The following is a 22,518-nucleotide window of genomic DNA, read 5'->3' on the forward strand; positions in this document are numbered from 1 at the left end:
TAATGAGATTTAAAGACGTATAACTGGGATGCACGGACATAATCACTTCATAATAGTCAGTTATATCCATTCTGTTCCATTCCAACCCAGCCTCACTTTCTATCGTTTTTTTACTTACACTTAAAGACACAAATACCACTAAAACTATAACTGTAACAACTGAGCAACATCTTTGCAACCACTTTGCAGTACAGTTTTAGTGATTTACTAAATATTTAGCAACACCAGTACAGCTCAAGCAGCTTGCACATATGCATGAATATAAACCTCGTAAAATAAAGTATTTAGTTGGAAATATTAGCCATAATTCAAGCATTCAAATCACTCGCCTAACTTAACTGTTTGAACTGGTTTAACATTACAATAATTGGATTATGTGTTGTCAGTCTTCTTGGTGTGTGCAGTGATTCTAGGTTTAATTTCATGCTGGAAGTTTGTGTGACATTATTTCAAAGGTTATGTATTGATCTGATGACCTGTTTTCCTTTCTGAATCTTATGAGGTTTGTTTGAGAAGCAATTCAGATTTCTGGAGTGTGCAATGTTCGGTCCAAAAAGTGATAACAAAATAGAAACAAATGAACTATGTGTGAATCAATTCTCAAACTGTTCTTTGTGCAAAATGTCTTCTTATCTTGAAGTAAACAAAGAGACAGAGTTTGAGTGTTCTTGCATTCAGTGTGCACACAAAGAAAATAACATGTAAGCTGACTGCATTAAAGAAAGAAAGCCAGCCATGTCGTCTTAATAAGACAGCCACGGACAGAATTTACTGCTTCATTGTTTTGCTAAGGTCTCTCCAAAAACATAAAACCAGCCTCCCACCTCCTCTGTGGATCAGAAATCATATCAACCTCCAGCCCTGGATGATAATTTACAGCCGTCTGAAGTGTCTTCACCTTCATCCTCTAAAACATGTCAGACAGTGCCAAACCAGCTCTGGCTTTCAGGCTGATGAAACAGCTCAGTGTGTGTGTGTGTGTGTGTGTGTGTGTGTGTGTGTGTGTGTTGGTGTGTGTGTGTTGGTGTGTGTTGGTGTGTTTGTTAGCTTGTTTGCCCCTGTTGAACTGACATCCTCTCCTCTCTGTTTTTTTTCTCATTCTGTCTTTTCTACCACTTCCTGTCTGTCTGAACAGCTTCCTGCCGACCTCAATAAGATGCACCTAACAGACCACGCCCACCAGCAGGTGATGCACATGCCTCCCAGCCAATCAGGATGCAGCATCGCCAGCGACTCGGGGAGCAGCAGCCTATCAGACATTTACCAGGTGGGTACTTCATAACTCGTTTAGACAGTTTTTTTTTCTTTTCTGTCTCATAGTTAGACTGCACTATTAATATGTGCACACGTGTGTACAGTTTGGATGTTTATAAATCATTCAATTATGAAGTATTGATGATCTTTAGTTCTATGAAACACAATGTCTTTTAACTTTACTAAAGAAGTTTGACTTTTTTTTTTCACTTTTTCAAAGTGGTACTTTATAATAAGATATTCCACATCAGTGTAATCTAAAATAAAGAGAACCCATTCTGTAGAAATGTAAGGGACTGAGCTGGCAGAGTTTTTAGTAGTTTAAATAAAAATTAAAAAAAATACCGTAAATCTCCCGTTCCACTCTTGGTGACTACGGTGGATGAAGTCAAATAGATCTGGATATCCAGAAAAAGTCACCACAATGAGAAAAAAACACTAACGAGTTCATGTTTTTTCCGACTAAAGGCATTTAGGGCGCTTACGCAAAAACTTGACATGCTTAGACTGAAAAAATGCACAAACTCTTTCCTGCCAGCATAATTATATGACATACAAAATGAGGTGTTTCACTGATAGTGGATTTTCCACAGCTTGATTTGCTCCAGCTCTTTCTACTTTTAGCATATCTGTCAGCCCTCTGCCCTCCCCCCTTGTAATCCTCGCTGTCTCGCTAATTATTGTGCGTCAGTTGTGCGTCCTGGTGATCCGTCTCCCTCTGCACTTCCTGCTGCGGACGAAAGGTCACATGCAGGAAATGAACCTGACCTTTCGATCTCTGTCTATACCTGTGCTAAAGGCATAGAAGCTGTAACATAGGTAGTGCAGCCAGGTTCATAACAACCTTTTTGCAGGTGTCCATTTGGTCTGAATCCAAAGGTTGTTTGCAGTAAAGAGAGTCTCTGGCATCAGTGCACATCACTTATGCAGATGATGTCAGACTTAATGCTGGACTTAAATTGGAATGTCAGGAATCCTTGTGCTAAAATAACGGTAGTAGATTATTTTACATCAGGAAATGTCCCATTTCCTCCCAGTCCTCCCAATTGTTGGCCTTACATAAACATACATGCCATCTAAAACAAGACAAACACACATGCTTATTTAATAGAAGCACTGTAAACTAGAGACTTTTTAAAATTGTTGATTGTGTCCTTTTAAATCTCGGCAAACTAGGAAGCTCTTTTCTGCGGTTGCATTTATTTCAATCACCCATCTTAATGCACAAAGTATAAAATAAGTCTTATTTCCAGACCTCTATCCTCTTGTATCACCTTTACCTGACATTTCTGAGCATTCAATGGCTCACTGTGCTTTGGAATGAAATGCTTCTCTTGATTGTAGGGTTTTTAAATATAATATATTAATAATAATCCATTAAAAGGGTACATAACAAGCTGCCATCTCATCATTTTAGTGCCTCAGATCTCCTAATCTTGACTTATCCATGAACATTATTAATATTACCTTTCAGTCCCAACTCTTCTCCACATGGTGCTGCAGTATTTCAGCTCCCTTCATACATGTTTGTGTATGTGTGTAGGGGTTAGGGTTGGGCGGGGTTCCCATTTGACACCAGCTTGTTAGCATTGTTAGCATTCATCGTTAGAACTGTCCGAGGTCCATTAGCGACAAACTAATGAGTTCGTTACAAGTTAATGAGCTGGTTTAATCAATGGGCTCTGCTGGACACAAAGCTAATGAGCAGGATTGTTTTAGTGAGAAATCTTAACAAGGCCAATATTCAAACTTTCTTTCAAAAATGGCAGGTTATAGGGGCGTTCATTGGAATGTTTTCATATATGATGTATTTAAATATCATTTTATGTGCGATATAGCAGGAGGCCTTTTTTCCCGTCTTGATTTGAAAAAAAAAGTTTGACTTCCAAGTTAAAGTTACCAAGATCTTCTGCACTACAGCCCCACAAAGTGCTGCATGAATGAGTCCTTAAACCAAACAAAACGTCATCACGCGGACTGTTTTGCCTTTACTTCCTCGTTGTGTCAATTTGCGCTCATGTGACCGTGGCGTAGTACCTTTATAGTCTAAAGTTAGCATCGGACTTCTGACGATTCACGCTTCAAAAATCATAAAAGTGGAGTTCTTGTGGGGATTGTCTTGCTGAACAAAACTGTAAACTTCATAAACGTTTCTTCACCACAGAGATTAAATTCTACAAAAATCCAAACTTCATTGCAAAAGTCCCATTGTCTTTTTGTCAAAAATAAAAATGTGCATCTACATCTTCAGAGCTCTTCCTGTTGGTTTGAAGCAGACTGGTCACCACGAGAGAAAGTATTATGAGAGAAATGTAAAATAAAGAATGACTCATAAAGTCATAAAGCAAGTAGCTGATGAACGATGTAATCCATGAATCATTGTCAGCAGAAATAGATAGAACACAGACTAAAAATGACATCATCCAGACATTTTAACTTCCTTATCTTCCACTAACCCCGTCCTCCCTCCTCCGCCTGTCAGCGAGCGTTTGCAGATTGATGTGAGTCCGGTGGACCCGGGTCAGACGTTTAACACGGAGACCCGATCTCTCCGTCCTCAGATCAGATATTTATCACACGGATGTGATCCCATCAGCTCCTCGCTGACCCCGGCTCTGTGTTTTGTTTACCGCCGTCTTAAAGCGCCGTCCCTCCAGTCCGCTGTGGTCCTCGGCTGTCAAAGCAGCATACGCTTTTTGTGTTACGACTTCCTCTTCCCCCCCCCACGCTCTCCCTTTCCTCATTCTGACTCACAGTCATGCACTTTTACTCTAAACTCTCCTGTTCTCCCGTCTCATATTCCTCCCCTCCGACCTTTCCTTTCTTCACATCTCTCCTCTCAGTCACACTCCATTCTCCCATTATTCTCCATCCCTCCCACATCGCGCTACTCTTTTCTGTGCTTTTCCTCTCCTTTCTTTCATCTCTTGTCTATATCCTGAGCCTCTTTGCAAACCCTCCCTCATTTTTTTCCCCCCGTCTCTTTTCTGTCTCTGGTTTTCTGCCACATCGCTGTAAAAACCAGGCTGATCTGATGTCCCTCGCCTCTAGGCAATGTCCTCCTCGCTCAAACTCAGACTGAGACCAGGGGAATTGGACTGAAAGGGCACATCCTGCATTCTGAATGAACTGGGCTCTCAAAAGCACAGAAAGATATGTCAGTGTTAGACGGCTAGAGGAAAGACGAGGTGTTCCTGCACTCTGTTCTTTTCCCACAACCTCAAAGCCTCCATTCTCCAACAAAGAAAATGAAATGGCTCTTTTCTGCAGGATTTTAACAACCTTCATAACAGCCTCAATCTGACAATATGGTGTTTTCTCTCTTATTGGGAACCATAAAAAGTGTCAAGTATTCAAGGAACATTTATTGTCTTTATGCAACACAGGGATGCACAACGACATAAAGTTGTAGTACATTTGCAACACAACAAACACATGGCAAACACAAGAAAACATAAAAATATGCAATGTGCATTCCTGTAGTAATTTTTTGGAATTTGCATAATAAGGAATGAGGGGGCAGTTTGGTGGCGTTTGGTCAGCAGTGAGCGGTGATCATTAAAAACTCTGCTGCACTTAATCTACATGCTTCCTTTTCGGATGTTGATGAATGTATTCTGTCATATGCCATAAGTGCTCCAGTAAAAAACAACAAATTAAGACAAAAAAATGTAGTACTTTCGTAGTACTTTAAGTGTTTTTTTGTCTTTTTCTGCACAGTGTTGGCCTGATGAATACATCAGACAAAATTCCTTGAAGACACAGAAATCAGAGGTGAAGAAAAAAGGAAAATTATATTTTGTACACAAGCTGTTGTTGAGATGTTTGATTTGAGATTCCTCTAGAGTCCACTCAAGGTTAATAAACCCTTGGATGGGATTTCCCTTTGAGCTGCCTTTGGTTCTGCAGAAGAGATGTGCATCCTGCTCCACAAAGTCCAATTTATTCAATCAGTATAGGTCTGTTTTTATATGCTAGTCATTCATGATTTGTGTCTAAAGAAGAGAAAACCAGGATTCACATTTTATTTTGGACAGAAAAGTATTTTTTCTTAACTATTAGCTCGAATGAATGTAGAGCTGAGAAGCTTGTGTGTTTTAAAAGTCTCCTTGTCCAACCTAATTTATGAAAACAAGCATGAACCTGTCTGAACTCGGGATGGACTGTTAGCTTAATCCCCTTCACCCCCAGAGAAACCTATAAAACCTATAAAACCTTTTGGCCAGGTACCAAATCTCCAAAGAACCAAAGAGCTCGACTGCACTGTTGGTGAGGGAGTTCATCCTGTAGTCAGTAGGGCAGGAAGTGAACTTTTTCCCACCAACTACAGTCCACTCTTCTAAATCAATGACTACCAAAATGTATCGGCGCCAACATGATTATGTACCGGGGTCGTCCTAAACTGAGACTTTCTCTTTTTTTCCACAATTAAGCCTCAGAAAGGTATATAGACATTGTTACATACAAAAAAAGAAACAAAACTAAAATAAAGTAAATTGTATAGCAATAAAGAAAAAAACAATAAATAAATAAAAAAAAACTGTACACAGGACAACGAAAACATATGACAATGTTGATATTCTGTACAATTATCTAAGCAAAAAAATAATTAACAAAATCATTCATGCCAGTTCTTCAGATCCATATCAGTACTACCGGAGTTCCCTTAACCCTTTGAGTCCCACATAGACCCTTTTTTGTGTTTTCAAAGTAGGACAGGGGATCTTTAGTGTCGTATAGAACGTCAACGGTATAATCCAAATACAGTAGAAGTGGTGTACAGTTCAGTTAAGTTGATCTAATCATGAATGAGAAATAAACAATAATGAATTAATTGAAATATATTGTGAAAATGTGAAAGTCTTTGAACATTATAGATGGAAGTATATGATTGCCATTCCCCATGTTCACTTATGAGCATGGGGAATGGTGTGTTGCAGCAGTTTGGTATTTAGATTTGGTGCTGTATTGAACTAAATTTTACCTCTGAAATTGATAAAAATGATCAAAAATACCACATTAAGACACCAAGCCCTTGATGAACACCATGGAAAACCCATGCTGTGATTTGTTATCTAAAACTTATGGAGATTATAATGGCGAGCACTTCTGTTAAGGGAACTTATCAGAAAACTCCCTTTTTGTAAATCTACCTTGGAAAGCCTTTGCTGGTCTCTTTACAAAAGTAAAATGACTTCATTTAAGAACAAACAGAGACCGAGCTAAATATTAGGCTTGTTTTTTCCAGACGATTCTTTAGTTTTTCGGCCTACCTGCCAGAGCTAACAGATGGCCTTCAATGCTGCCTCTACCACTGAGGAGCTCCTCTTTCCACCTCTAGGTTGATGGTTCAATTCCCACCCGACCTGATAGCCCCCCATTCCCCTTTCAGAGCCACACTCTGCCAACTAACCATCTGTCTGCCAAGCACATTGACAATATGGTTGAATATGAATTATTACTGCTGGATTTAAATATCTGGCTGTTCGCCTCTGCTTTTCTATTCAGCTCAGAGTCACATGTAACGCTGCTCATTCCAAGGTTAGACTTCATTTTCTGTGCGGATGATATATCACTGAAAATCCTCATAAAATAAAGGAGGAATATGGAATAGAGCTGTGAAGTTAGAGGGGGGGGGGATTTGACAGCCTAAGAGTTTTACAATTTTCAATCCACTGAAGGACATATGATTTTTTCCAAAGCATAGTAACTTTCTGATTCCTTGACATTCAAACATAGGAAGTATTTAATATACATATCTGAATTTGACTGCTTTTTACATTACTCAAACCTTTTCAGTCTTGGTTTTCATAACTCAATCATTTAATAGAGTGGATTACATTATGTAACTGTCGTTTAATGTTACTAAATACCTTTAATCCTCATTGTAGTCAAATCTTTGCCATGTCCCAGTGATGTGAAGTATCTTGGCATGGTACACTGCTCCGATATTCATTTCTAGGTCTCATGATTACTGTATTTGAGGCTTCAGATAGTCCTGAGTAAAGCAGGTTTAATGGAGGAAGGAAAATGTCCTGTCATGTCTGGAAAATCCATGAGATGCAGTTTTTCATAGTTGATAAATACCGCAAAATATGCTGAACAATAGTTATTTAAAGTTACTTCCTACCTTCCTCGTACTGTTTCTAACCACTGTGCCGTCTTCTCCGCCGTCTTTGCTGCAGGCCACGGAGAGCGAGCTGGGGGACGTCGACCTGTCTGGACTTCCGGAGGCGGCGGTGGACAGCGAGGAAGAGGAGGAGGAAGATGAAGACCTGGAGCGAGCCTCAGACACTCTTCTGGGACGAGACCTGGTCCGAGAGTGTCTGGAAAAAGACCCAGCCGACCGCAACGACGACGACATTGGTGAGTCCTAATCTGTGTCTAATGTGTCATAATGTCGTAGTAATGTTTTATAATTAAAATATAATTTTAGAATACAAATTGCAACCCTCGGGTCTGAAAAGTAAAGCTAATGCTAAAGTGCCTTAAAGCTGCATTCTCTCTACTGACCATCAGGGGGCGACTCTAGTTTCAAGTCTTCTTCAATACAGCATGATGTTCATTTAGTAAATGATGCTCCATTTAGAGTCAAACAGACCATAAAGCAGGGTATGATTTAGGGCGGGACTCCTTGTGATTGACAGGTTGCTGCCACAACGTTTTCAGGTCTGGGAGTTGACGGTATTTTCTCTCTAGTCTAAGTTGTCTTTCGTCTTTGACCCTTTCACAGTGTGGTTTCAGTTCATGACAAGTGAATTTTTACATTTTTGGTCAACCCAGTCTTAATCCCAACTCGTCAAATATTGACGCTTGGTCTCCTCGCCTTGGCGTCTGATACTGACGCACCGCACTTTCAATTTACTCCAATGTTTATATGATAAATTACACCACCTATACAGTATGTGTCTTCATGTCACTCAAGAACTGTCAGTAACTATTTTTAGACTTCACATACTAGAGATACAGACACCATCTATCATTCAGAAGGCTCCGTGGAGACACGCCTCTCACAGAAAAGCCCCCTCACCGCGCTCTCCAAACAGCAGTGCCCTTCCACTGTGTATTTATAAGCAGGCAATCAGAGAGACGTCCTCATTAGCGGGACCCAGTGGGGTCCTGGAGGAGATAGGCGACCACATCAGAGGGCTGAGAGGAGCCCGCTGGGAGGCTGGCCTTCACCGCTCTCTCATTCAGAGGAAGGAGTTGAGAGGAGGACGTGACCGAGTTCAACCCTGTCTCACATAGTGTCTGAAAAACATGAATGAATCTAAAAAATGTTCTTCATAATACGGATAAGTTCAGTTTTACATCTGTGAAACGTTTGATTGGTCAACACCAGTGAAACGTAGATATGGAGGATGCTTTGTAACATTACATGCATTTGGAAGATACTACAGGTGTATAGGGTAATAGACAAAGTAGTAAAATAAACATCTAAATGTGTATTTTGAATGCTTCCTTTCCACTGGTCGGAAAAGAAGACATGTTATTGAAGCAAAAATAAACCAAAATCTCAAAAGTGCATGAAAAGTTTTTTGTTTTTTTGCCTGGGGCAAAGGAAAGTGATGCAGAGGAAGAGAGGAAATGAACGAGATGTTAACAGCAGGGGAATTAACAGAAGATACTTAGCCGGGCTGCAGGTTGAACATGGGTCACTATGTTCTCAGACACAGTGTAGAAGAGGAACACAGTGCAAAAGATCCTCATTAGGCATTTAAATAAGCACTGATTAAGAATGCACTGCTCCTGGCCAATAACTGTGATCTGTGTGTGTCTTATTATGATGTTTCATTCCTGAAAGGTTACAGGGTGTTTGGATTTTCAGGAAATATAGATAAATACAATGTATATTAATGCTGATGCTTTCTTTATAAGCCTTGAGACTACTATTTAAATGTTTTTTCATTTTCTAAAATTCTTTTTCTCTGCACCTAAATGGACATCTACCCAATCATGTATGTGAAAAGGTTTGCTTGCAGTAAGGATTTAAAAAGTCCATAGTTTGTTTTAGAAATAGTTTCTGGAGAAATCAATGAGTGTTTTAACCACACACACCTGAGAGGCTTTGCTCTGCTTTGGATACAAATCGATTCCTGCTTTTTAAAGGTTTCATTAGTTTTATGTTCCATTATATTGACTTGCCCGCTTCATCCCTTTGTTGTGCCAAATAGAGCAACTACTGGAGTTCATGCACCAGCTGCCCGCCTTCACCAACATGACCATGTCTGTGCGGAGAGACCTGTGCAGCGTCATGGTGTTTGAGGTGGTGGAGCAGGCCGGCACCGTCATACTGCACGACAAACAGGAGGTATGAATCAACGAAGAGCACATGTAGTCATTTGTAAACACAATAAAAGGCCTTATAAAAGTCTAAGAAAGATTTTAAATGAATATTCTGCATTTTAAAGGTTAGGGTGTAGCTTTTAGGTAGATTTATTGGCAGAAATATAATATAATATTAATAAGTATTCATTTTTAGAGTGTATATTCACCTAAAAATAGATTACTTTTGTCGTGTTTTCATAACCTGATTATAAGCCATTAATACAATATATTTCTACAAACCATGTTTCTACAGTAGCCTAGAATGGACAAGCCAAACACTGGCTATATTAAGGGACATTCAAATTTTCCCCTTGGAAACTGTAGTTCTACACACTTTGAACACTGAAGTAGTTTCAGTTGGTTGCGATCTTTAACCTCCCCCCTAGATGGCGCCAACTCCTACACACTGCACCTTTAAGTCTTTAGGAATTGAATACAGTATATAGTTTTTTAAATTCTAAAAAAACTTACAGACATGTACTCAACATAATGGTACAGAGGATCAAATGTGTGGATTTATATTAATAAATACAAGTAATAATGATAATCTAAAAAAAATGATTGAAAAGAATACTTTTTAAAAAAATATAAAATTACAAGAAACAAAAGCATACATTATTCATCTTTAAAGCGTTGTTTGTCACTTTCCATCTTGTTTATAAGTTTTAGTCTTGATGTATTCTTTAAATTCAAAGAGAAATCCGACGAAACTGGGGGTAACCTTTGTTATTTTAGATTTATAGATGTAAAATTGACCATATATAATCAATAAGTTTACCAAACGATCAATGTTAGTTTCATCCTGTTCAAAGTACAAACACTTTTACATTCAATTTAGATTTTTTTGATCAGTTTTACACAATATATAATCTTCTATTTGAGTCCAAAAAAGTAATATCTAAGAATCTGGAGAAATTGAATTGGTTGTATATATGTATATGTATTGATTTGAGGAGGCCACATACAGGCTTTGACACGTTTCCACGAGTTCAAACCGACACATCCTCACCATCTTCCAGTCTATCCAAAGCTAATTGTTAGACAGGAACTGGAATGTGCCAAGTCACTGCCGAGTAAAAGCCCCGTCAATCACCTGAGCCGCTACACCGCTAATTAATTAAGTTACATGCCTGAGAAACAGGCGCTCTGTCATGGCTGTTTGGTTTAAACGCAGCAGCATCAGAACCGACAGGGTGATAAATGGCAATGAACTGCCAGCCGCCGAGAGAAACCCACGTCGCCGGGACGAAAAGGAGCAGCGTGCATCTCACGTCCGTCCGTGCCTCAGTACTGCCTGTGTGGATATGTCTCTCTGTGGACGAGTGCTGAAGGTCAAAGGATCCTCTCACAAATGAACACAGCTCTGCTAAGTGAGCGAGGGAGGGGGGGAGGAAAAGAAAAGTGGTCCAACGGGAATAAAAAGAGGTGAAGTGGCTCAGAGGAGAAGATGCAGGAAGAGAGCGAAAAGTGAAGATCAAGAACTTGAGAACTAATAGTTCACAGGCTGCCATACATATAATCATGTAAACTAAATACTAAGGAGAAGTGTTAGGATTTTAAACTTTATTACCTCACCTCACCTTGCTGATTCTCATTTCATCATTGCTGAGAAGAGTGAGAGTGAGAGGCAGACTGGAAGAAAGAGAAGCACTGAGAGAATTGAGGAAACAGCGATAAAAATAATAAAAATGCATCCGGAGGAAATATCCGTGATGTTTGAGGAGGAGCTCGGGGCTCGTTCGCTTTCCCTCCATCCGCTCACACCCGGGATGAACGCTCGTTATGTTACGCCTGCCAGCGTTTCCTTTTCTTCAAGAGAAAACACTAGAGACATGATGCCTCTTCACCGCCGCACTCAAACGTCACATAACACACATTAAGCCCACATATTGACAAATGTCAGTCAGTAATATGGAAGCATTATAACTTTCTTTTGCAGATGTATAGGTCTCTTAGAGCAGGTAGTTCCAAAAAACGAGGTAGAAATGGACAAATAAAAACAGCAAAGTAGGATAAGGGAGGCATAACTTCTATATACAAGTATACATATAAATGTATAAATACAAAAGTATGTAAATGAACATAAAAACACAACAACAATGAAATGGAAGTAATAGAGCAGAATGGAGGTAATAGTGCAATCCAGATATCCAGATTTCTCTTTGAAATCTAATGATTTAAGATAAAACTTAACTAACTGATGTTAATGATGAGTTTAATACAAGGTTCGTACGCAGTATAGAAAAGTATGGGATTTGATTTTAGTCATTTCCAGGTGTCAATAAGTTTGAAAGAAAATGTCAATTTTTTTTGCCCCCTGTTGTGCTATTCTAAAATATGAAATTCAGAATTTCTAAAATAATTATTGATCCTACAAGCAGAGTGCGGCCCAGAATGACCTTGATGGCATCGAAAGTCAAGGAAGGAAGTCGATAGTTTAGAGTAGTTTCAACCATATATAGATTTAGCTGTGAAAAAGCTTGAGCATGACCTTGGAGCAATAAAAAAGACCCACAAGCCAGCGTTCTATAACTAAATGTTAGACATCGTATTGATGATGATCTCTGTTCCCCCCCGTCTGCAGCTGGACCTCTGGTACGTCATCCTGAACGGAGCCGTGGAGATCAGCCACCCGGAGGCCAGACTGGAGACTCTGTGCATGGGCAACAGCTTCGGCATCTCGCCCTCTTTGGACAAACAGTACATGAACGGAGAAGTCCGCACCAAGGGGGACGACTGCCAGGTGAAGAGAGACTCATGATAATCAATACAATCAATGTTGAGTTGCCAGATGTGGATGTATACGAACATCTGCAATGTGATCTTTAACTAAATCTATTGTTAACGGACACGTGTTTCATTTATTCAGTCACCGAGACACCTTGACATTTTTATTAACATTTTCCTTCAATTAACGTTACTTCATTTATATATTTGTGATATGAAGGTTGTGTTTTTCATTTCATTGCAAAGTTTAATGTATTTTGTATTAATTTATTTGTTTAACTAGAGTGTAGAAGTTTGAAACCAGAACTAAATAATGGCACATCTCAATTAAGAGATTTTCAAATTTGAATCCCTGACATTTCTTATACAAGTTAAGATAAGGTAAGCTAAGATAATCCTTTATTAGTCCCGCAGCGGGGACATTTGCAGGATTACAGCAGCAGAGAGGACAGTGCAAACAAGAGACATAGTAAAATGTGTGATAATCATGATAGCATTACTTTTGGTATAGCTTTAAAATTCATAATCTTGGTTGAGAATAAAGACACGGGCTCGTTGGTGTGTTTCTCAGTTTACAAATAGCCGTGCATGATCTCTCACAGGAAGCCAGCCTCGGTTCAGGGCTGCTTGTGTTGTTGATGACTTGACAAAGCTTAAAGAAGACGAGCGGGTACTTGTGGTATTTTGGTTCCACACTGCCCAGTTCCTTTCACTGTACAAATCACTTCCTGTCTTCTGATACACAGGAAGTTGCAGAGGTAGGGCTCAGCAAGGCGAGTGCAGAAACTGATTGTCGTCCAGTGGCTTTGCCGTAGAGAAGTGAGGAGTCGTGTCTCTGCGCTTTCTGTTCAGTGTGATAGAATGGGAAGTTGTTGTTAAAAGTGAAGGATGAGACTCAGAAATGGTGAGTTGAGAGGATTTTGGAGCATCATTGGTACTTAAATTAAGCCTATTTTAATTCGCTTTAGTCAGTGAGTGAGGTAGAGTCCTACCATGCTCTCCGTCCCTCCCGTGTCGCTCTCGGGCCGCCACCACGCCTCCTCTCTGCTGCTGTTTGAGTACCCGACGGTGGTGCCCAGCAGCGTCTTTCTCTACTACAAGTTCATCCGCTATCCCCATGTCATCCTCGACCAGTTCGTCTGCGTGGCCCAGGAGGACTACTGGCGCATCCTCAACCACGTGGAGAAGAACACGCACAAGGTGGAGGAGGAGGGCGAGATCGTGATGGTGAAGGAGCACCGCGAGCTGGACCGCAGCGGGACCAGGAAGGGACACATCGTCATCAAGGTCAGTGGGTTCACGGAAGTTCTTCTAGTCCTAGAGCGGTTTCTGCTCTGTGTCTGACCCCGAGCTCTGACAGAGATCAATAACGCAACACCTTCTTAGTAACTTTAGAAAATGGGAAACCAGTTGTTGCCTCAGGTTCAAAGTTAAGGTCAAATTACACAACCAGGCGACCAACAAATGTGATCCTCTCTTCTTCTTCTTCTTCTCTATTAGAGCAACACTTTTGGAGCTCAATGCCAAGTTACACTGAAGAGTGCTGCAGCTTTGCTATTTTAAAATTCAAGATGAATTGAGTGCTAAAATCAACCCAACCCATCACACACATAAATGCAGGAACTTGGCACTCCTACTCTTGTGAAATCTTGTGGTTCTTGCTGCACTGCCTTAATGTTGTTGTTGTTGTTGTTAACATAGTGAAAATGTGCAGTCTTGTACTTTTTGGTTCTTATACTATAATGTTTCTTAACAGAGATGCTATTCTGGGTTTCCTGTTCAGACACTACAGATGTAAATTAGTTTGTTTGAAAAAGAATAATAAATAAATAACCCCTTGTTCATGTTCCATAACGAGATGGAGACAGACACAGACACCAGGAAGGTTTGTTGTTAGGCGTATCTGCTAAAAAGCATGTTTAATCTCACCCTAAACTTTGGCCTTTAAATGACTTACTTCTTAAAACAGGAAGTGATCCTCCTTTTGTTCATTATGTTGTACTAATTACACCTGAATGCATTGATTAGTGTTCCATCTCATACCTTCCATAAAACATCAATGCAGCAGCTCTGTGTTCTTAGCCGATGGTCTCGAGGCCCCGTTAGCACTATTAGTGTTTACCGGAGCATTTTTCTCGTGCGCTACATTGCAGAGCGCTCCAAGGCCTTTTGATCCTTTTTTTTTTTTTCCCGTCTGGAGCCTCCAGAGGCAGCGAGGTATTGATCAGATAATGGGTTGAATGATTCTCCTGGCCGAACGCTCCAAAGGAAGGCTGTCGGCTCCAAAACACATCCAGTGGAGAGGAGTCAATTCACCAGTGTTAGCGTTTCTGTTTTTTGATTGTCAGACAAAAGTGGATCCTTTTCTAGTTTCTGTTCCCTGTGAGATGAATCATTTCCCAGAAACCTCTGCTCCGATTACATTGGCAAACTTTATGAAACCACAAGAGGAGAGTTTATGTGTCTTGGACTTTCTGCTAATAATTAAAAACAATAGTGCTGCAAATAAAGCATATTTTCACTGTTAGTGGCAGCCAGCTAGTTGCTATACATTGTCTATCAAACTCTCGATTATTTTCTCGATTAATTGATTAGTTTTTTGCTCTATAAAATGTCAGAAAATGGTGAAAAAGCTGGATCAGTGTTTCCTAAAGCCTGAGACGACGTCTTCTAATGTCTTGTTTTGTCCTTAACTCAAATATATTCAGTTTGCTGTCGCAGAGGAGTAAAGAAGAACTCTGAATAATGTTTGCATTTAAGAAGCCAGAATCAGAGAACTTGATGAATCGATTATCAAAATGATTGTACATTAATTTAATGGTTATCATCTAATTGATGAATCGCTCTAGTTGAGAGCAAGGTTGATAAAATTAGACAATTAACGTTGATTATTCTTTGATAACCACTAGTAAAGAAAACAATTTGTATAGAGGAGGGGAAAAAATGTATCTGGGCAAAAAAACATCAACGTTGAGCCCTGCAAATGATTCCATTGCTATTCAAATGCTTGAGGGCGCTGTTATAAAAGAGCTTTTCTGTGTGTGTGTGTGTGTGTGTGTGTGTGTGTGTGTGTGTGTGTGTGTGTGTGTGTGTGTGTGTGTGTGTGTGTGTGTGTGTGTGTGTGTGTGTGTGTGTGTGTGTGTGTGTGTGTGTGTGTGTGTGTGTGTGTGTGTGTGTGTGTGTGTGTCTTTGTGTTATTGATGGCTGACTGGCAGCTCAGTTCAATAGCTGCATCTTTGCAGTTTATGTCCTTGTCACTTTTATGATTTATCTCGACATAATTTATTCAAATTGCTGTGTAGACGTGCTCTTATGCCCCTGTGTGTGTGTGTGTGTGTGTGTGTGTGTGTGTGTGTGTGTGTGTGTGTGTGTGTGTGTGTGTGTGTGTGTGTGTGTGTGTGTGTGTGTGTGTGTGTGTGTGTGTGTGTGTGTGTGTGTGTGTGTGTGTGTGTGTGCGTGTGTGTATGCTGGTGTGTGTATGGATAATGTGTGTCCTTGTGTCATTCCAGCTGTTTTACATGTGCTGTTATGAGTTTATGGCGTATATATTTTTGTCGATCCATCCTTATATCGTGTTCGTATTTTCCCCCCTAGGGAACCCCGGAGCGTCTGATCATGCACCTGGTGGAGGAGCCGTCGGTGGTGGACCCCACCTACATCGAGGACTTCCTGCTGACCTACAGGACCTTCCTGTCGAATCCCATGGAGGTCGGCAAGAAGCTGCTGGAGTGGTTCCACGTGGACAGCCTCCGGGACACGGTGAGCTGGAGGCCGCTCGGCTGGTTTTGGGGGTAGTTTCTGGGTGTGTTTGTGCAGGGTGAGGATGGTTCTGCAAATGTGTGTGTGTCTGCGCAGGGTGAAGAGCAATAAATCAAGAAACTTTTTGAGTTTGTGTGGTGGAGTGTGGACATGATAGGTCAGGTCGTCTGGGAATGTTGAGGTGTTTCTGTGCAGGTAAATGTTGCGGGGCAGCAGTGTCGGTCTGCATACTAAGCTAAACCTCTGTCTATTCTGCACTCCTGTGTGTGTGCTCTTTTAGATGACGCTGCTATCAGCACTCCTAATGTTATGTGTTCATGCATGTCGATGGAGATTTGTCGTGCCGCTCACATGCCGATCGATACGCGTTCGGCCAGCTCAGCTGTCCTTGAGCCCGGCAGCGATTTGTTCATGTCTGACACTCCCCTTTGTCCACAACCGCTTTAACCTGAGATTAGTCTCCTACTGTCAATATGTGGTCGTCATTCAGGCTTATAATCATCAGAACCTTTACACAAGATCCGATCCTGAGCTCCTGCACAGGACGAGGAGGGAGAAAGTAACAGAGTGTGGAAAGAGAGAAACCAAAGAGAGAGTGGAAAGTGAACATTGATTGATGTATTGGTTGCTGTTCTGACCTTTTGCAAAGGTTAGACCAATGTTACCACCAGTGTAAATTAGTAGAAATAATGGTTTCTGAATGCCCATTGCTTTAGGTTTTTCTTCTTATTACTGTGGGACAGAATGAAGCATTCAACCGGTGGTTAAACATTTCCTCTGCAGACATGCACTCGGCTATTATTTCTCCCTCCCTGCTGTTCGACATGTTTTACAGGGGCTAGTGAAGATTTTCTCAGAAAATAATTTGGACTGTATTAAAAAAAAAGTCAAACACTGCCTCTGTTATACTTACCACAAGGATGGTCACATGGACATGAGCTGATGTGAAAAGGTCACAAGGAAACGTTTGGATCTTTTAGATTCTTCTCATGGTAGACCGGCCTTCTCCAAAGCTCCTCAAAGTTCTCTATTGTCTCCGCCCCTCCATGTCCGCATAGTTAATCATGAGTTATGCTTGAGGTATCCGTAACGGTCGGGAGTGTCGGCGCGGCCAAAGGGATGTGATGATTCGGGCATTCACGACCCTCTCGGATGCGGCAAGCATAAATCACACCTCAGCTGTGTGTCGGCTGCGTCTCTGCTGGAGGTTCAAGCTCTCGCCGATTTGTTCCGTATGCTGTGTTTTGTTCACAGCAAAAATAGATGGTGAAAATGATCTTTTGACAGAATATTGATATCATACCAGCAACAAAACTGCAGTTTTGTAGGACAATGTTTATTTTAATCTCAACACTTCCTGTTTCCATTTAAAAAAAAAAAAAAAAAACATCCTGATATATTTTCAGGAAGGTGTTTTGGAAAATTCACTGACTTGCAAGGCTCCATAAATGTATACAGAGCACAGACTTTGAAATGTAATAACCTTTTAAATATGAGCACATGCTTCTTTACCTTTTTCTGTGACATTTATCATGAAACATTATGAAAGGTTAGCTCTATGTGGACAGAAACAACGCTGTCTGTGTAAACAGCAACTGCCAGAGATGCAGCATTTTACTGTTTTCACAGTTATTTTCTGTATAGAAGAAAAATACAGTTTTTGAGTTAAGATGAACCCAATTGAAGCACTTCTGTTGCCAAGCATTCAGCCGCCTAAAGTGTCCTTGAGCAACAACCAACTCCCAAGTTCCTGCAAAGTAGTTATTTAGGACTTCTATCTCAACACTTACAGTAAAAACATTCTGCAGGAGCTCTTAACACATTTTCTTGTCAAAGCAGCTCGTGTCTGAGCAATGACAGAACTGAGAGAGCGAAACTGAACTGTGACAGGAACTGAGCCAAAAGAAGTGTATATTTAATGGCTTCACTTAATAAAGCTTTCATTGTGTCTCACAGGTAACGAGAATAGTGCTGCTGTGGGTCAACAACCACTTCAACGACTTCGAGGGTGACCCGGCCATGACGCGCTTCCTGGAGGACTTTGAGCAACATCTAGAAACCACAGTGAGTTTAATCTAACTTAGTTTTTATTTTTGTTCATCCTTCATTGTGTTACTTTTTCATTCAGTTGGTGAATTGTGTTAAAAAAGTACGTCTTACACCTCAGGAAACAAAAGCCAATTTAAATGCAAGACTCATCACGTTTCCCTCCCTGTCAGAAAATGAAGGGCCACTTGCGGCTGCTGAACATCGCGTGTGCAGCCAAGGCTAAGTGGAGGCAGATCACCCTGCAGAAGGCGTCCAGGGAGGCTCCGCTCTACTTCAGCGTGCAGGGCGGCAGCGAGAGAGGCTTCGGCATCTTCATTGAGTCGGTGGAACCAGGGAGCAAGGCAGCAGAGGCCGGACTCAAACGGGGAGATCAGGTGAGACACACACACAGTGGTACGATAAGACATGATACATTGCTGCTTGGGCTTTTTAGTTTTTTTTAAGCATGGCAGGGAAGGGGAGTGTTATTTAAAGCTACATTAAGGAACTTTATTTTTGTGTCGATTCTGGCGGTCCCTGTGGACAAACGTGGTAGTGTTTCTGAGCACCAGAGTCCTTTTAGAAAACCTCTCATTTTACTGCAGCAGGCGTCTGACAGTCTGCCCCGCTCAGTCCTGGTTCTGGTTCTCCTGTGCCTCCCTTCCCTCTAGCGTGCCCAGCTATATGGCCTTGGCCTGGTGACAATGTTGGCTCCCAGTAGAGACCGGAGGAGCAGTGAGGAGTAGCTCTGCTCCTGGCCGGAGGAAGAGAAGTTTCTGCCGGGAGCAGAGCTCTCCTCCTGCAGGTCGAAGGCTGCGGTGAAGCTGGATCTGGGTCTGTCCACGGTGGACTGGTCTCTGCTGGATCTGGGTCTGTCCACGGTGGACTGGTCTCTGCTGGATCTGGGTCTGTCCACAGTGGACTGGTCTCTGCTGGATCTGGGTCTGTCCACGGTGGACTGGTCTCTGCTGGAGTCTGAGCTGAAGGAGTTTCTGGTGAACCTTCATGATTTCATCTGATTTCACCAGAATCCGACCCGGTGGCTCCGATGACGAGCTTTAAGAATAACTTTATAGAAACAGACGATCTTCTCTCTGATGGTCTCGTCTACTTATGAAGGTCTTATAGAGGCATCAATATTAAACTTTCATAACCAGTTAAAGGTTCCTCACAGTAGCTTTAATGTGATTATAGGTCAGTGTGATTGATTCTTCTTCAGCTACATCACTATCCCAGCAAGTAGCCTTTGTTTGCATCCGAGGAAGTGAATTAGTCCCTAATTAGACAGTTTGGATGAAAACCATCAGGGCTCTGCATCCAATTACTCCCCAGGTGAAGGTGGAAAATATTGCATAAATTGACTTAATTAAATGTTGTATGGGATGAAATATGATATCGAGGTGAAATTGACTAAATCATGGGATGCCGGGGGAAAAAATAATCTGTCAACGTGACATCAACTGGTCAAAAGTCACAGTATGAGAAAGATGCATGCTGGATGTCAGGAGTCATCTTCCCAGCAGGGATGCAGATGTTTTGACCACTTCTGTCTGTGAGGTTTCAGGTTGCATAGTCTCATGATCTGCAGTCTTATTTTTAGCAGCTGATGTGAGAATGCATAAATGACACAGTGAAAGCTTATTTTTAGACATCTTAACAAACCACATTTTATACATATACAAGTCAAAACAACTCTCCGTCCTCAGAGATAGACTTCATCATTGTGAAGTGGAAACTGTTCGGACAGCTTGAGGATAAGAAGAGCTTTGATTAGCGATGTGAACAAGAACTTAGAGACCTTTAGAGAGGAGAGAATCCTCCACATGTGGACTGTCTCTGCAGCACCTCATCAGTCAGGGTGTTTTTTCGGTGGAGTGGCTAAATGGAAGCCACTCCTGAGTCTGGAGTTTACCAAACAACACTTTTGTCAAGGACTCTGAGAGCCTGAGAAGAGATAGAAAAAAACATCCACATTTATGAAAACCAGTTTATCTTCATGGCCTCGTTACAGTAACGTAAGGTGTTGAAGGCATTATGCAGTACAGTTCAGCTACCTTGAACTACAGTAAAACAAATAAAAAGAGGACAGTTCATTAGTGCGCAACGTAAACTTGGTGCAGCTTGAGAGAATCCGTAAGAAACAAGTAGAACATAATATTAGACCACCAAGTTTTGATCAGAGGAAACTTCTCTTCGAAGATCCATCTTTTCTGCATCTTCATTCACATTCCTGCTCTGAATTATTTGATGCAGCTCATCTGCGTTCCCATGTAAGGTTACAAGAATCCTATGTTGCCTCATAACGTTTTTATATTTAACTACCGGAAAACTACGAACTCATCTGTTCTAAAAGTGACATGAAACAACCGAGTTCAAATCAAGCTACCCAGCATGCACACTTCCCTTTTTTCATTGTCATTTAGAGTTCACTCTTTTTTTTTGTGTTTATAAAACAGATATACTGAGTCAAGACCAAAACAGAATGCGTGTGTTTTCAAGTTTCAGTCAAAGTTTTTTGCTATTCCTGCTATAATTTAGTCTTTTCGTCCGTCTCGTTTCAGATCATGGAGATCAATGGTCAGAACTTTGAGAACATCTCCTTCTCCAAAGCTGTTGACATCCTGAGAAACAACACGCACCTCTCTCTCACAGCAAAAACCAACATATTCGGTGAGCAAAGCCAGAGTATTTTGAACTCTCACACTATTTCACGTTAGTTATCTTTTTATTCACATCAGCTGTTGTCGTTTTCATCCATCTAGTCTTCAAAGAGCTCCTCAGCAGGATCGTGCACGAGAAGAAGAACGGCGGCCCTCACATTCCCAAGATCCAGGAGAAAAAGGGAAACCGCTTCTCCATCCCAGACCTTCCCGGAGACATGGAGTTCGCCTCGGACCACAAGAGCACCAGGAAAATGAAGGCGAACACCGTGTCGGGAGGACGAAACAAGATCAGGAAGATGCTGGAGAAGACGCGCTTCAGCATCCTGCCGCCCAAACCGTTCAGGTGAGAGGATTTATGGAAACACACTGAGGTCTACGTGGTCTCAAACAGTGCTTCAATGTGAATAAATTGGATTATAAAAATAGATATTTAGGTAATATTCCAGTCAGAAGGTCTTTACTCACCAGGAGTGTTGTTTTTTGGTTCGAATAATTCAATGTATTCACACACAAAGTTAATATTACGCTGTGAAAAAGGGACATCATTTGTTTTTCAGAACAAGGTTGATTTTCTCGAGCTTTTGCACAGCTAGTAAAGGCATTGACCAATCACGTTGTGCAGAACGGACATAATCAAAACGAACACTATAGTGTACAGCAACATATAGGGTCTGTAGTCCAGACCGGGACGGCAATCTTTATTACACTCCTTGCGTTCTTACCTTTCACAATAAAAGCCCTAGACATATACCCTGGTAACTGTTCACTAGAAGGAACTCAAATTCACTGAGAGCATTTTGCTAAAAGGAAACTCAATAAAATAACTTACAGTAGCTTCGGCTGCAAAACAATTTAGCTCAGACAGACATCAGATGCTGCTCTGGGTCAATAGGATCCTGATAGTTGTTTGTCTCGGGCGGCTGTGGCGTAGTGGAGAGCAAGGTAGTTCTCCAATCAGAGGGTCGGTGGTTCGATACCCGGCTTCGGCAGTCGACGTGTCCTTGGGCAAGACACTTAACCCCAAGTTGCTCCTGAAGGCTTGCCATCGGACTGGATGTTGCATGAATGTTAGTTAGAGTCTGATGGTGGCACCTTGCATGGTAGCCTGTCATCAGTGTGTGAATGGGTGAATGATATGTAATATACTACTGATTGTAAGTCGCTTTGGATGAAAGCGTCTGCTAAATGACTGTAATGTAATGTAATGTCTGCATGCACACATCTACTCAAACCTCGTATTGTCAAATTGCTGTAACTGTCGCAAATTTTGTCATACTCTTTTGTCTCTTAACTACAGTCTTGCATCTTAAGTTGCTATAACTATAAACTATAAACTATAAACCTTGAGCAGTCCCCAAGTGGCCAAAAAAACCCATTTAATACAGGTTTTAAACGATTAGTAAGGTGAGTTCACATGGATTTACCTTCCAGCTGGCCCTCCATCCTCTCTAACTGGATCGCTCTACTGTCTCTGCATCCGTATCGTAGCAAGCTGTGACCATCTGCAGATAGAAAATGTTGGAACCGCGACCAGAATTTTAAGCCTCGAGCTTTGATGCTCAGCTGAACCACTTATTGCACCTCAGGAGGAGATAGAGATGAACATTTCATCCTCCTCCCGCAGCTTGTGTGAGCAGAAAAAATAGATTAATTTCACCCAACTTAAGCTTAAATGCTCACCTACGTTTATTTGAAATTGATGGTACACAGCAAAAAACACAGATTTCAAGCTGTGGTTACAGCAACACTGCTCTGAAAA

The 22,518-nt window shown here is 41.2% G+C and overlaps 1 protein-coding gene across 1 annotated transcript in view; it reads left to right on the forward strand.

The window, feature by feature from the left end:
- rapgef6 (Rap guanine nucleotide exchange factor (GEF) 6) overlaps nt 1-22,518 on the forward strand; it is a 149,191-nt gene that overhangs the window by 95,067 nt on the left and 31,606 nt on the right. Inside the window, 10 exon segments of the mRNA XM_054625253.1 lie at nt 1,136-1,267; nt 7,440-7,620; nt 9,429-9,565; nt 12,167-12,325; nt 13,444-13,596; nt 15,904-16,068; nt 18,025-18,132; nt 18,288-18,491; nt 20,658-20,766; nt 20,859-21,102. Coding sequence (XP_054481228.1) covers nt 1,136-1,267; nt 7,440-7,620; nt 9,429-9,565; nt 12,167-12,325; nt 13,444-13,596; nt 15,904-16,068; nt 18,025-18,132; nt 18,288-18,491; nt 20,658-20,766; nt 20,859-21,102 — 1,592 coding nt within the window.

This window comes from Anoplopoma fimbria, chromosome 24 (assembly GCF_027596085.1).
Source record: "Anoplopoma fimbria isolate UVic2021 breed Golden Eagle Sablefish chromosome 24, Afim_UVic_2022, whole genome shotgun sequence".
NCBI classification, from domain to species: Eukaryota; Metazoa; Chordata; class Actinopteri; order Perciformes; family Anoplopomatidae; genus Anoplopoma; species Anoplopoma fimbria.